Source organism: Argiope bruennichi, chromosome 10, assembly GCF_947563725.1.
Source record: "Argiope bruennichi chromosome 10, qqArgBrue1.1, whole genome shotgun sequence".
Taxonomy (NCBI): Eukaryota; Metazoa; Arthropoda; class Arachnida; order Araneae; family Araneidae; genus Argiope; species Argiope bruennichi.
In genome coordinates, this window is record NC_079160.1 from 43381767 (window position 1) to 43398535 (window position 16769).

Sequence of the window (16769 nt, forward strand, 5' to 3'; positions counted from 1 at the left end):
ACTTGATATTCTCCGTGCGACGAAGGGGGCACACGTGGAAGTTCATTGACAAGGGTCATGAAACTTTTTGAGTCTATTTAACCATTTATGTTATTAATTTTAATCTATCTTTATTATTTTATGAGTTATTAAACATCAAAATGGGTCCGGGACTTTATAAACACCCTGTATTATGTGTACTTGGTTTATAGCTATGACATATATATATTTGAGTTGCCACATCCAATGTTTAGTCATATTATATGTCATTCTTTAAAAGTTTTTAATATTTTATAAGAAAAATTATCTTTTGTAGGATATTAAGATTCCTTTGGCACAAACGATATTCTAATTTTAATTCTTCAAAAATGTTTCAGACGATAAAAAGATTTTATGCATTAATATAATTTAAACAAAGTTTTCCATGAAAGATATTAGACATAAAGATACTTTAATCTTAAACAAACTAGATATATCTGATATCATTTTCTATGTGTTTTTATTTAAGCAGAAAATATTATGCAAAATTAGATTATTTATTATTTTAGTTCCTCAATTATAATAATACAAGCTTCTGTTCCCACTTTCAGCATTAAAATTTAAAAAATACGTAAACCTCAGATTCAGTATATCTTGATCAAATATTAAAACGAGAAAAAAAAATTCCATGTGACCTTAAATTATTTTCAATCCTGTAGGGAAAAAATTTGATTGAAATATGAGGGTTTTTTTTTTCTTTTTCTCTTTATTTATAGTTGTGTAAATCTGCGAAAATAAATCGAAAATAATACGCAAGAAATAATGATAAAAAACTGTCAGCTTAATTTTTAATTAAAAATGATTAATAAAAAGTATAAACTCTTGAAAAAAAATGTCTTTTATTAAAACCAAACCATTCGTGCTTCAAATTAAAAATGAAATAAGCAGTTTAATTAATTAATAATTAAAAATTAATTTGAAATATTAAAAACGAAAGAAATGCAGATATATTTCATTGCGCATTGTACTTCGTTACACAAAGTTAAATTAGAAACTGTAAATTATTTATGTATTTAGCTTTAAAATCAATATTAATTGTGAATGGTTTTTCACATTTCTTAAAATGCTCCACTGAATTTTAAAACCTATTATTTTATTTTACTTTATTGTTTTTTTTTTTTTTTTTAGAAATTCGTTAAATATTACAATTTTTCTAGAAATATTGTTTTTCATGCACAACTCTTCACAAGTTTTCAAAGTGATAAGTTTAATTCCAATTTAATAAAGCATTATTTCTCAATAGATTTTCAGAATACTGCATATAATCTGATTGAATTTGTTAAAAGTAAATAGAAGCAAAAAAAAATCCATATTTTTTACCAACGTTTTCATTGTTATTTTTCTCGACATACAATAACTTTTCTTTATATTTTGCAATTCGTCAGAAACTTCGTTTACTTTCAAAGTTGCTTTAAAAAATAAAAATGAATAATATATTATAAAAACAATCATATCGAATATCGAAAAGATTGTCTGAAATATTCTTCTGTTACAGAAATTCTTCATTTTAATTTCCACTCTAGATCTTTTCTTAGTCTCTGTATCCTTTAATACCCCTTTAATTTCTACTTTTGCATCTTCTTGCTCTGCCCATCATAAATTTGTTCTAACTGCTTCTAAAATAGTCTTAAGGCTAAAAAGATCAAGGATCAAGCAAATGCAAGAGTCTAAGGACTACTTTAAGGATTTAATCTTACTTTTAGATTTTAAGCCACTATTATAATAATACCAGCAGCTTTGGCCATCAGATGGTTTGCCGACAATATTGGTTGGGTTTCATTTCAATTAAATCATTGATGTCCTCCTATTCACCAAGAAAAATAATTGTATACAACAAACTGCGAGAGACATTAATCTACCCTATTTTAAGAATCTCACATCTGTTTTGTTTATTGTATATATTGTTTCAAGCCTGTAAAGTTGTTTCCCAGCACGGTTAGTTGAATCATTGGAAAGACCGTTTTACGATGAGCCCTGTGGTGCTGATCGGATGCCGTATTAGTGTTCTCAGAGCTTGGCGACAAACTTGGCGCTCATTTGGTGACTTGACGGCGAATTTGGCGACAAAATAGATAATGCTAGAAACCTCTAGAATTTTAACGAAGCCCAGAAGGTTCTCGGCCCACCTCCTGGTAACTATAAAAGAACGGCAGCCTCAAGCTACAAGTAAGCGTAGTTGGAGTCATAGATAAGTAACGAGTCGTCGAGAGAATAACGGAGCAACGATGGAATAATCCAGCTTTGTGTGGAGCCCAAGCGAGTGCTTCTGTGTGCTGAGTCCTGACGTTTATTGTAGAAGCAGTGTCGTGTCGTGTGTGGAGTAGTGAATCGGCAGCTGGATACAGCTAAAGCCAGGAGAATTTCAGCAGTTTGGAGAGATCATAGAGCGAGTTCCGAGGATCCCATGTTCTGCTGAATTCTGTCTGGCCGCTTTGTGTGCTGTGGTCGATTTCAACTTGTGGGACACTGTTGTAGTGTTGTAGTGTGCTGCTGTGTGTTCGTCTCGGCTGTACATATTTGTCCTCTTTGTATTCGTGTTAAATAAACATCATTGTTGTTTTCTACTAAGGCCTACTGATTGTGTTTTCGAATCATACACCCACTATAAGCGAACCCCGGAGACTTTTACAGATTTAGCAGTAGTGCAATCCATAACAATATGAGCTTTCCTAATAAAGTTCCATTATCTCACAATAGCATTAAAACAGAAGAATTCAGACTGAAAGAAGGTTTCAGGATTTGGCAAAAAATTTAACCATAACCGTCGCTTCAAATTTTGAAAATGTGCAAGTATTAGCATTTTTGTGCCATCACGTTTACATGTATACTAAAGTATCAACAGATGGTCATCCCCTCGGCCGATTTACTTTTAAATTTAATATGTATCTGTATTTTGGATAATAAAATCGTGTGCATAATTTTATCTATACGATTCCTTAAAGGTTTGATTATCATTCCGGAACATTCGGGCAGACAGACTTCTGTAAAGACCTAATTCTTAATAACATCCATCTATCTTAAAACATACTTTGAGTTATTAAAAGTAAACCCAGCTAATCCATAGTAGATATACGGCTTTTTAATCTCGTATTCACAGACAATCAGAAATAGTCCCCAGGATGGGATTTTCGGATTCAGAAAAATCTGAAACGTCAAAATACATCAGAATCCCGAATTCAGATTTACTTTATATCTATATATTTTTTTTTATTTTTACGATTACTATATTTCTCTTTGTATACTTTATATACAATAAAGTTAAAAAAAATGATAGAGGTAAGAAAAAAGTTCTTACGGTACTTTCTTCCGTTTAATCTTCCTATAGATAACTTAAAATAAGCCTGAATTTATTTCTACTGATAAAAAAAAAGGAATCAAAAGAAAGAAAACGACAGTTCGAATTTCACAGAAACAATCGTTTGGTTCGAGAGGAAATCGCCAGAAATCGGCAGCTGTTTCGAATCCAGAAGTCTGCGGGAGACTTTTCTGCAGAGGTAGCGGTCAGCGACTTTCACGGGGGGAGAACCACATGTAGAAAAATACACCTCTATGTTTCAACGTCTGCAATCCCATCTCCTACCCCTCTCCGTTCTTTTCTACCTTTTTTTTTTTTTTTTTGCCTTCTCCCTCTCTTTCTCTACCCTACTATTTCTATTTCGTTCTTTTCATTTCTTTTTTTTTTCACTCCCAGTAACCCCCCTCTTCCGTGTTTCGGTGGTTTTCATGCCTGGAGTTTTAAAAGTGTGTTCTTTTTCGTTTCCATTTCAAAGCAATGGTGGTGGTGGTGGTTCTTTTTTAGATTTTATGGTGCAAATTGCTGCCGTGATTCCTTTTTCCTTCGGATGCTGAAGTCAGCGCGGATTAAAAAAAAGAAAACTTTAAAAAAAAAGAAGATAAAAATAAGATTAAAAAAAGTAAATAAGATAAAATAAAATAAAACAAAAGTTGAAAAGAAAATTGTAGAAAATAATAAAAAAAAGGAGGGGTGAATCTTCTGATAGGAAAGTGAGGAGTTAAGGGGAAAGTGGGAAAGGAGTGGGAGTAAAGTTGTGGGTGTGTGAAAGGATGGATAAAAAAATCTTCAAACATAAAAAAGTAAAGAAATCCGCACATTTAAGAGATATTGGATGTGGTAGAACTCCGTAGTTTTTTTTCCCTCCATTGCGATAATTTCTTCTCGAGATTCGGCTAAATCCTTGTTTTTAAAAGGTTTAAGTTTTGGGATGAAAATTGCCTCATTGCGTGACTGGATAGTTGCAGTTACAGCGATGCTACGCAGGAATACTGCTAAGCCTTAAGTTGCCTGTTAATAGAAAAGAACATTTGGTATAGAACAGGATATATATATATATATGAAACAAATTAAATTGTAACTATGTCTTCATATTGTATTCATTGCTTTCATGTTGGATAAAAACTTCTTATTTTTTCTCACACAATTCCATTTATAGAGAAAAAAAAACTCTTTACTCCATTTTCAAGAAATACAATGAATCAAAAATCGAGGAATTAATTAATCAAATGAAGAATTAATTAACATTTCTGTGGATAATATAATTAAAAAAGAAGAAGAATAATAAGTACACAGTTAACCAGATAGATAGCCATTACTTTGAGGTTGAGAACATTTTTTTTAAAGAAATAAGGCAATAAAGAATATGAAAATGTGACTATCTATTTTAATATTAAAACATTCTTATAATTTTACATTGTAATGAAATTGAAAGTTATCACGAAATGTTATACTACAGTGAAATGAATATTACAAATATTGCGGAATTCATGTCATTTTATTCGCTCTGAAAATGAATGTTATCCAATTTATGGATGCGAATGAAAATGAATGCTATTAGCAAATTTTATACTATATTAAAACGCATATCACAAATTCTTTGGAATTCATGTCATTTTATATCATCATAAAAAAATATTCCGAAATGCTATACCATATTGAAATGAATTTTACAAATGTTATGAAATTCGTGTCATTTTTCTCACGCAGAAAATGAATGTTATCGAATTTATGGACGCGAATAAAAATGAATGTTATCACGAAATGTTATACTATAATGAAATGAATACTATGAATTCTTTGGAATCCATGTCATTTTGCTCATGCTGAAAATGAATGCTATCGAATTCATGGATGCGAATGGAAATGAATGTTTTTACAGAATTTTATATTATATTTTAAAGAATGTTATGAATGCTATGAAATGCATGTCATTTTGCTCAAGCTAAAAATGAATGTTATCGAATTCATGCATGTGAATGAAAATGAATGCTATAATGAAATGTTATGCTATATAGAAATGAATGTTATTACGGAATGTTATATTATATTTAAAAGAATGTTACGAATGCTATGAAATGCAGGTCATTTTGCTCACTATAAAAATGAATGTTATCGAATTCACGCATGGGAATGAAAATGAATGATATAACGAAATGTTATACAATATAGAAATGAATGTTATTACGAAATGCCATATTAAATTGAAATGAATGTTACGAATGCTATAAAATTCATTATTAATTATATTGAATCATTATTATTAATTATTTTAACAGAGAAGTCCAAAAATGTTGATCAATTTATAATTTTTTAAAAATTCTTTTTTAAAACAGTAATTTGATTTTTTTTTTGTTTAATTGAATCTTTTAAATTTCTATTTAAGGAAGTAGTCAAATTATATAATACTTTCGAATAATTTTATTTTTTAAGTATATTTTTATAAGAATTTTGATCTAAATATAAATCGCCTCTTTTATTTCAGCTCTACTTACGAGTCTCTCCATTGACGCGTACTGGTCTATAAGTGGAAACATAGAGCACGTTGATTATGGCATTCCATTGCAAGTTGATGAATACGGAAGAGTGAATCCTATTATTCTGAAATGGAATAGAACTTTAGCATTCACATCAGATGACAGTATTCGTAAGTGATTTTTCTTTTCATATACAATATCACACCTCCTTCTAATTATCAATATTCTCTCCATAATTACGGCATTCGAATGTCATTCGGCACTTTAACCTGTTAACTGGTATGGCGAAACCATCATACAACGAAGACAGTTCCAATGAGCATAACGATTTTTTTCGTCATAGGCAGTTTTTAAAGATATAAGTGGGTTGTATTGAGTTTTACGTCTTTCTCACCTATTAAAAGTTGGTGTGGCTATAAGCAAATACTTCAAACTTGCACAGTTGAATTTCAAACGTCACAAAACATTTCATAAAAAATAAATATTGCATATTCTATCGTGTGCATTTGAATGTTTTACATTTTAATAATATCACTGTTTGCATGTTATGCATTTTAAAGATATGACTAGTAGTTATCTTGAGGAAGAAAAATAGGCAAAACACTTTTGAAAAATACAGAAGTGGACGGCAGTCTTCATCGAATGCTACATGTCTTTCTTCTGTGGCATCAAAACCAGCTTTATTAATTGGAATACGTTGAAATTAGATGTCTCTTGATTCCTCAAGAGAAAACGCAACCAGGAGTAAATTATGTTATTCAAAAGATTAGAGAAAGGAATCGAGATCTCGATGTCCCGATTATATTGTCGCTTTATGTACGCAACATTGTTTCAAGAAATATTATACCGCGAAATAATTATTTTAATTTGTTAGTTAGTTAATTCTAATTAATAGTTTAATAGTTAATTCTTTGTAATTTGCAATATTTTATTTATATATTTTCTAAATATGTCATAAAATACATTGTCAAAATAAATAATCAACAAGTGAAAAGCAATTTTCTTTTAGCACTTTAAGCATAAATAATTTTCCGCGGCATGAAATGTCCCCAGTGCAAAACGAGATTTTTAAAAAGTTAGTTTCCTGGTTAATAGGTTAAAATGAGATAGGTCTTCAAAGTTTTCAAGAAAACATCGTGCATTGATTCATTATTTTCTGAATCAAAATAGAATGTAAAAACAAATTATATAAAAGTTATAGAAAAGATTGTATTATTCAATATAATTTCTTCAGTTTATGAAACTGATGTAGCAGAACTCTTACATGAGACATCCTGGTACTTGATAAGATATTATCACAAATGTAGCAAGAGCCGTGCTTGCCTTGTGATATGACCTCGTCTTCGGGATCCGAGGCTTCAAGGTTCGATCCCTGATTCCGCCTAAGTACTATCGTGTAAGCGCTTCTCATGCAAGTTAAATACATCGGGGCAAAATATCCTCCCGTTGGTGAGGAAGTTTGGAGAGGGAGTGCCGGCTCAGATAGCATCCTCGTCATCTGACCGTGGCTCCAAGTTACAAGGTCTGCCCCGAAATAGCCCTAGTGTTGGTTTAAAAGGGACGTTAATATAACTAAACTAAAGGACTGTAGTACGTTGGTTGTAGTACAGGGAAATAGTTCAAGTTATAGATTAACTACTATAGAATTTCTTTCCTGCTAATGTAATATATTGCATAATGGCTAATTTAAAAGTTCAATATATGAGAGAAAATCAGGATAAAACAAGAGAAATTTTCTATCATGGTGTTTATTAAAAGCCTTGCCCTTTTTCCTTCCGTTTAAAATTATGGATCTTGTGCAAGACTTTGAAGCCCTCAAATGCACAGATTTTTATTTTTTCTCGTGATAGTTGTGTGTTTTGGAGTAGAGCAAAGGAAATTGTGTATTAACTGCATGAAATTGGCGAAAAATAATTACAAAAGATCGATTTTCAGAGTGAATATACTACATTTAACATGCTACTTTTGGTGATTAATCTTTAATACAAGTACTAGAAAATCGAAGATGTATTTTTGTCACCTTTCATTCAATCGATAATTTTGACGTAGATGCAATTGCAGTCATAAGATCACATACCAAATATCATTTATTAAAATCAATGCGTTTTTTTTTATTTATTGCATTTTTATACATCAGAAAGTACAGACAGAGATACTATCAAGCCTTGGTGGATTTAGTTTCGAAATCAATAATTTGCCCTTTAGATGTTAAATTTGTGTGCCAAATTTTATCCTTCTTTTTGTACTTATAGTATTCATTTATACTTGGATGCCGACCAGACTTCCACCGAATAGATTTCGTTCAAATTTCTATAGAAGTCTATGAACTTGGGTTAAAGTGTTTGTGTCGCTAGTCAAATTAAAGCATTTTTGAATCAGGGCAGATAGACAGACAAAATTCCAAAAATATGTCTCTCTAGGAAGTTTGAAGCGTGGAGATTCGTCAAAATTCGGAGTTCCATTGTTTTGATGTTTAAAATATTTTTTTTTTATGCAGGAATCGTCTACGATAAAGGAAAACTCAATCCAATAGAAAAATATAAGCATAAAATGTGTAACTATGCCAATTTAATTTTGGACCTACACTCATGTCGATAGAAATATTCATAATTAAAAGTTCCCTGAAACTGCCACAGATTTTCCCAAGATTTAATAATATTGTTTAAATAATAGAACAATTAGTGCCGTTCCAACCTATAATTCTTGTGATACAAACTTACCCCTTAAGGATAGGATTGTTTAAGCCTCAGTTTATTTTCAAAAATTTTATCATATCCATACCGCAATATTACCTGAAGCAAAACTTCCTTTAAATAAAAATTTCGTATACATATCCAATTTAACGAAGCAAAATATCATCAACTGATTACGATTCTAAATCTAGTGCAATACCAACAACCCGCAGACCAGAAAGCGAGAGAGAGAGAACGGTTGCCAACCACTTAATCATGTAACCGAATTCATCTCCCCCCTCCCCATGGTACAGCCCGGGGCCCTGGAAAAACGGATATTACCACCCGAGACAAACTAAAATACGAGCCTCGGAAGCAGAGAAGCGCCGAGGGATTTCTGTTAAATCGGGAGGTAATGACGCAAGGGACAATTAAAGATTTCGAAAAATATATTCCATCCGTTGCGGAAATGAAAGCACGACTAAGGTTTTAAGGGAGCGGATTTGGTGGGTTTCTCTGGCACGAGCACGCGGACCTAAATAGCATAAACACGCTGGAGTTTTCTAATTAGCTTCTGTGTGATTGATTCACGATGGATTTAGCGTAGTTTCCTATAGAGATCACGGGGCTCCTCTGCAAATGATCCATGGACGTTTGCAAAGTTTCTCCTAGTTGTTTTAAAGTAAAAGATTTTGAATTGTGTCTCGATCCTTCTTGCTATGATATTTTAGTTTTGATATTTTAAATGAAGATAAATTAAGATTTAAATTTGTAAAAAAAAAAGATGTATCTGATTTGAGATTTTTGTATTGATTTTTTTTTTTTTTTGGCTTACTGAGAATAAGGGTTTTACCTTAATATGAACCAGTTGGAGTAGTCTTCCTAAAAGCTTACTCGCATACACTCTAATAAAGGGTGGGTCTCGGTGGCCTGGTGGTAAGGTCCCATCTTCGGAGCCGGAGGGTTTTAGGTTCGATTCCACTGAAGAACCATCGTGTAAGTGGGTCTGGTGCACCTTAAACCCGTTAAGGCCAAACATCCTCCCACTGGTGTGGAGAAGGTGATGCTAACCCAGGTGTCGTCCTCGTCATCTGACCGTGGTTCAAAATTGCGAGGTCCATCCCAAAATAACCCTAGTGTTGCTTTAAAGCGGGACATCAATATAACTAACTAAACTAAAAAAAACTCTAATATAGGTGTTATTCTAGAGACCACATTACATGGAATTGGCATACAATAGCTATGAAATGTTAGCCTTTGGGGTGAATTTAGCATTTAGACTGTTTAATGATTTTATTCTGTGATTCTTGGCGTGGTTTTTTGGCTACTAATCTCTGACATTCGGTTAAAGGAGGTCTAAAACGTGGAGATTCGTCAAAATCTTGAGTTCGAAGTTTTTGGACATTACTGTACTTTCTCTGTACTACATATACGAGAAAGTAAAGATGAATTTCAAATAATTCTTATTTAAATTACAACCAGAATTTAGGATTCATGAGGCCCTAAGATATTTTATATATAAGGGCTTTTGCGGTTCAGATATAAGTCAGCTTTAAATACACATTTAGTATCTAGAACAATTGCTCACAAAAACAAATTTTTTGGAGAAGAGAGGGGGTGGGAGGGGTGCTCTTCAAGAAAGTGTAGCCCTAAACTAGAACTTATATCGCTGATAGTAATTTCAATACTTCTAACAACAGCATCTAGAATTCTGCGGTAATATGCATGCCTAATTATTGCTTTCTTTTTTTAATTCTTATATATTTTGAATTAGACAATAAATTATAAATGTTTGAAAATTTAGTAAAATTCCAGGTGGAGTTTTATTTCATGGAATTTCTCATATACTTCTCCAACATGGTACATATTGTGTTTAGCTCCATCGCTTTTTAAAGAGCAATTGACTATATAATTTCGACTCCTCTTTTTAACTGTAAAAGACTGTAAAACACTGTCAAATTTGGCCTCAAATTTCTTATAAACCTAAGGTTTTAAAGATAAAATTATACACTAAATTACCCTCGTGAAAAAAAAATAATATTCAAAATATTAACTCTCTGCCTAAAAAATCACATATGCTTATTTATGTCACACGATCCTGTTCAAAAAAAGTTTGAAACGGAATTTGTTTATAATATATTTGAATGAACTAATCAGCAAGTACAATTTTCACACTTATTTTCTGAAGAATGAATATTTCATTGTGATTTATTTAGGAAAAATATAACACAATAGCAACTCAATAAAATTTCATGAAATTTGATTTGTATGCGCGAAGTACCTTTGAGGGTATAATAGACTATGTATTTTAAAATGGCTCTATTTAATCATGATTTACAGAATCTTTGAGAAATCATGGCAAACAAATCATTAAAGGCAATTTCAAATATTTATAAAATATTTATTTATCAAAATAGTTTTTATTTTGAAGTTTGTGACATCCTAAATAGTTTGAAAAGGATACAGATAATATAAAAATTATGCATTTCTATCACTTTTTTAAATTTTTGCTGTTTCACTAACACTAAAAATTGTGCTCCAATTACATTAACTATTCAGTTAATATATAAATTTCTTTTTCGACTTACTGTGATCTTTTGAGGCTATTTCTGCTACCAGGAACTGTAAAAAAAAATTATTCATCATTTTCTTAAACATTCTCCTCCGAAACTAATCAGATACCTTAATCAAGTAAGTAAGCGTTATCCGTATTTGTTGTTTTTAATCGACAGCTTACTTTTACTTAACATGCAACTTATACTCCCGAGAACATTGTTACAGTATCTCACCGGTATTGGCCAGCATTCAAAATATCGAATAACGTCGTGGAAACATCGTACAAAATCATATGCTTACTTTTAGAATTTACTTTTCTACTACAACTTTTAACATTCAGCAACTAATTCCGGATGCCACAGTTGGACGGAGCTTACCTTTCTGGATATAATTTACTTTTCTTGATAATATAGGAAATCCATCTGATAGGTATACTGCACGATACCTATCAGACAGACAGGTATCGAACAGTATACCTATCCGTCCCAATCTGCCCCAACCTATCCAGAGGCCATTGATGGGGCCACCGCAGAGCAACCCACCTAGTACGAAGGAAAAACTACACTTGATGACATAGGACCCTTACAAGCAACACAGAACCCTCTAGAGAAAACGCATATTGGTACAGACAAAGAATTGAGAAAAAACAAACATTTCATATTAAGTTGTGAAACATTAAAAATCCATAAAATACATTAAATGAGTGTTAACTTTTTACATTAGGAGAGAGTTAAATGCAAAAGATTTAGCAATATGCCCCTAATAGAAGATTTAATGACTGGAATTTTTAAGAGTTCTTACATTTCAAGAGATGTACCATTTCTTGGCCATCTGATTCCGAGTTCTTACCATAGTGCACAGGCTTTGATGACATGATTTATAGATCCTTCTTAGGTGCAATACTGACAATTCGAGCTTTAGTCAAAGAAATGACTTTGATGCACAGAAAATACAGCATGGCCAGCGTATTCTTGATTAAGATAAAAAGCATCCTTAATTCGGTTAACCGAGACGTTTTTAAAATGTCGATAGGTGGTTCGCCCCTTGATGGAATTATTCCATCATCTTCCAATCCTTAATTATTAGTTTTTTAATCTTATTTCTGAGTTAGATCTTGGACTCATGGAAAGATATTTCTTGGGTTTCTAAGTTTTCTGGCAGGTATATAGTGTGAATTTCCCAATAAGACTGGTAAAGGGTTCCAAAAATGCCAAACACAGGTGGTTTCAAGTGTATACAAAGACAAAACATGCAGAAACAAAGATACGCAAGCAGACAGTAAATCATTGACTAAACGACATCAACAATGCGAAAATTATCTGGGTGCAGTTAGAGAACTCTCTTACGATCAACACTTGAAAGAGAGAAATCACTTGACTGGTATACATTAGGTCTCTCGACTGTTTTATGATAAATTTCTCTTTGTGGAGTGTAGAGTTTTCTAGAAGGATAGATGGATCTCAGCTCCTAATAAAGATATCGAAAAAATCCTTGTATTTTTGAGAACCTCCATTTGTGTCGCCAGATTTGGCGAATTCGTCGCAAAGACTTCAATCTACCGTTAAGGTTATAGGTCATTGATCTAGCACCTATTTAGCAGCCAATAAAAATATCCCTCAATCCCTCTTCGCTATTATTAGACCAACTGGGCTTGCAAAAAAAACAACAACAAAAAAAAAACAGATTTTCAACAACATATTTTCTGTTAAATTCCAGTGTTTGCTCTTTCATTGCTGCTCGTATTGTTATATTTTCATTTATTTAAAATTATTTTATAGAAGTAAAACTAATAAAGCTATTTTCGTCTGAGATAGCGATTGGAAATAAAAACCATTATCTCTCCTGATATAACAAACTAGATAAAACCTTACCAAATGCGCAAATAAAAAAAACGATTTCATTGTTCCACTGATAAGGTCAGACGGAGATTGAATCTCAACCAGAACTGAAGAAAAATAAAGTGAAAAAAATAAATAAATCGACCGTTTGACCCATTAAAAGCCTTTTGTGACAAATCGTTTTTTCCGCCTGTCTCTCCAGTCCCCTACCCCTCCCGCGCAAAACGAGAACAGTAATAACCAAAAAAGAAGGACGAACCATCATACAATCTAGCAAAAACCCCGCTTATAATCCCATAATTATATTTCCGCCAGCCCACGAGGCCTTGCTTGCTTCTTGCAGACAAAAGGGGGAAAAAAGAATGAAAAAAAGAGGAAAAAACTTGACATCCTACGTTTCCAGTTCACATTCTCCTCTTCTGTACCGTAAAACACTGTCTGCAAAGTTTCCCCCAATTTCCTTTTTAATATCACCGTACTCTCATATCCCCCAAATTGTATTTGCTCGCAAAACTGATGACGACGTTTTTATTACGTCATAATACGTCAAAAACGAGAAGTAATGCCTTATAACACCAGCGACGAACCATCTTCCTTAAAACCTAATCATGACCCGAACCATTCTGTAACCGCACAGATATCTATCTGTCATATATAGAGTGAAAGGTGAACATGGTTTTGCGGGAAATTAGGGTTGAAAATTTAATTTCGATTCGAACGTAAGTCACAAAGCGGGGTTCCTCTTTGATAATTAAGGCATAAATTTTTACTCGGAACCCTATTGGATGGTAGACATGGACGCATGAATAAATTCTTGTTCTTCTACTGGAGATATATTCATTGGATGTAATGGGACTGTTTGTGATAAAGAATATATTAGGGTGATGGAGGGCTTAAGTTGTGCTCGTTTGGCAGTAGATGTCCTCATTCGGTTAGTTGCATAATGTTTTCTTTATTGGAAATTAGCAAACGTTATGATGAATAAATGTCGACAATAGAATATAATCATGTAAATCACTCACTTTAAATTTGCTTTATGAAAATTCTATTTCGCAGTTAATGTAAAACACGACAGATATTATATTAATTTGGAAACGAATATTTTACATAATGGCGCTATGATTTTCGATTTAGTATGAGTTAGTAGAAACGAATAACAATGGTTGACAATTAAGACAATTATATAGCGATAGCAATACTTTCTTTTATTTAAAGCCCTATTATGTAAGTTTATCAACTAACTGGACATGTATTGTATTTCTTTCTGAAATGTGTTTTTATATAACGGCGAAATTATTCGGAATGTTTTATATAATGGCGAAATTATTCGGAATGTTTTATATAATGGCGAAATTGTTCGGATTATTTTATATAATGGCGAAATTGGTCGGATTTTTTAATATAATGGCGAAATTGTTCGGAATATTTTATATAATGGCGAAATTTTTCGGAATATTTTATATAATGGCGAAATTTTTCGGAATATTCTATATAATGGCGAAATTATTCGGAATATTTTAGATAATGGCTCTATGAATTTCGATTTATTATGAACTATTAGAAGTGGATGATAAATAATGTTGACAATGAAGACAATTTTTTATCAATAACAATTTATTTTATTAAAAGCCTTATTATGTAAGTTTATCAACTAACTGGACATATATTGTATTCCTTTCTGAAATGTATTTTTATATAATGACGAAATTATTCGGAATATTTTAGATAATGGTTCTATGAATTTCGATTTATTATGAACTATTAGAAGTGGATGATAAATAATGGTTGACAGTGAAGACAATCTTTTATCAATAACAATTTCTTTTATTAAAAAGCCTTATTATGTAAGTTTATCAATTAACTGGACATGTATTGTATTCCTTTCTGAAATGCATTTTTATATAATGGCGAAATTATTCGGAATGCTTTATATAATGGCGAAATTGTACGGAATATTTTATATAATGGCTCTATGAATTTCGATTTATTATGAACTATTAGAAGTGGATGATAAATAATGGCTGACAGTGAAGACAATCTTTTATCAATAACAATTTCTTTTATTAAAATCCTTATTATGTAAGTTTATCAATTAACTGGACACGCTTTGTATTCCTTTCTGAAATGCATTTTTATATAATGGCGAAATTATTCTAAATATTTCATATAATGGCGCTATGATTTTCGATTTGTTATGAATTAATAGAAGCGAAATAATAATGGTTGATAGTGAAGAATATTATTTAGCAATAACAATAATTCGTTTTATTAAAAGCTCTATTATGTTAGTTTATCAATTAACTGGACATGCATTGTATTCCTTTCTGTAATATATTTTTATATAATGGTGAAATTATTCTGAATATTTCATATAATGGCGCCATGATTTTCGATTTATTATAAACTAGTAAAAGCGGATGATAAATAATGGTTGATAATGAATACAATTATTTAGCAATAACATAATTTCTTTTATTAAAATCCCTATAATGTAACTTCATCAATTATCTGGATATGCATTGAATTCGTTTCTGAAATGTATTTTTATATAATGGCGAAATTATTTTGAATATTTTATATAATATTCAACCAGCATTCTCAATTTATTATGAACTAGTAGAAGAGGATGATATGTAATATTGTCTTCATTGTAATTGTTGACAATGAAGAAAATCATATAGAGATAACAATTATTTGTTTTATTAAAGGCCGTTCTATACAAGTTTATCAAATAATTGGACATGTATTTTATTTCTTTGGGAAATATCTTTTTATTTAAAGATCGTTTTCTTAATTGTAAATTGAAAGAATGTGATATGGATATATATCGATAACAGAAGATAACGTGATTTATTTTTGTCAATTTAATTCTGAACTCTAAAAAAACTTCTGTCAGATATAACACAAAGCTAGCTGCTTTCGAGGACCAGTTTGTTCGCCAGGAATGGTGAATTTCTTTTATTTCAATTGTATCTGTTGCGCCTAGTTATATATTTAGATTTATTTTCAGTTTTAAATTGTATTAAGTGTATATAGCCAGTGCTTGATTTTTAGAGACGCACACCACTTTTGCTCATTGTCTTCAGAAACGACCTTCATGGAGTCTAGTAATTGCCCATGTCTTACAATTGCTCATTACCAAAGTCGATTTATACCTTTATAAGAAATATGCACATGATTTCAACTCTAAAATATCGTGTTTCAACTTATAAATTAAAACATGTCTATAAAAAGAATAAGGGGTTAGCAATGAAAATCTTCCTATTGATAAGCTTAATATTTTAAACCTTTATGAGATCTAGTAATTGCCCATGTCTTATAATTGCTCATTTCTTAGGTCGATTTCCCTTTTTTTATACCTTTATAAGAAATATGCACATGATTTCAACTCTAAAATATCGTGTTTCAACTTATGAATTAAAACATGTCTATAAAAAGAATAAAGGATTAGCAATGAAAATCTTTTTATTAATAAGCTTAACATTTTAAACCTTCATGGGGTCTAGTAATTGCCTATATAATAGCTCCTTCATTAGGTCGATTTCCCTTTTTTTTATACCACATAAGAAATATGCACATGATTTCAACTCTAAACTATCGTGTTTCAACTTATAAATTAAAACATGTATATAAAAAGAATAAGGGATTAGCAATGAAAATATTTTTATTCATAAGCTTAATATTTTAGAGGAATTTTTTTTAGATATCACAGAAAAGGGATGTAATAAATCCAGTCTCCCCAAAACATTACCGCATACAATCTAATATAGGAGTTATTCTTACCGTATAAATTTATTAGAGACTTTGAAAATAATATTATGGATCAGGTCTATATTAAGATCATAGACTTTGAGAATAAAGTTATAGACCAAGAACAACATGAATGTTCAAATTTTAATTTTCTGAGTTTTTTGCT

At 31.3% G+C, this 16769-nt stretch overlaps 1 protein-coding gene across 1 annotated transcript in view; it reads left to right on the forward strand.

Annotated features, from left to right (window-relative positions):
* LOC129987514 (uncharacterized) overlaps positions 1-16769 on the forward strand; it is a 501789-nt gene that overhangs the window by 51253 nt on the left and 433767 nt on the right. The window contains exon 2 of the mRNA XM_056095487.1: positions 5796-5957. Coding sequence (XP_055951462.1) covers positions 5796-5957 — 162 coding nt within the window. The remainder of the gene's footprint in view (positions 1-5795; positions 5958-16769) is intronic.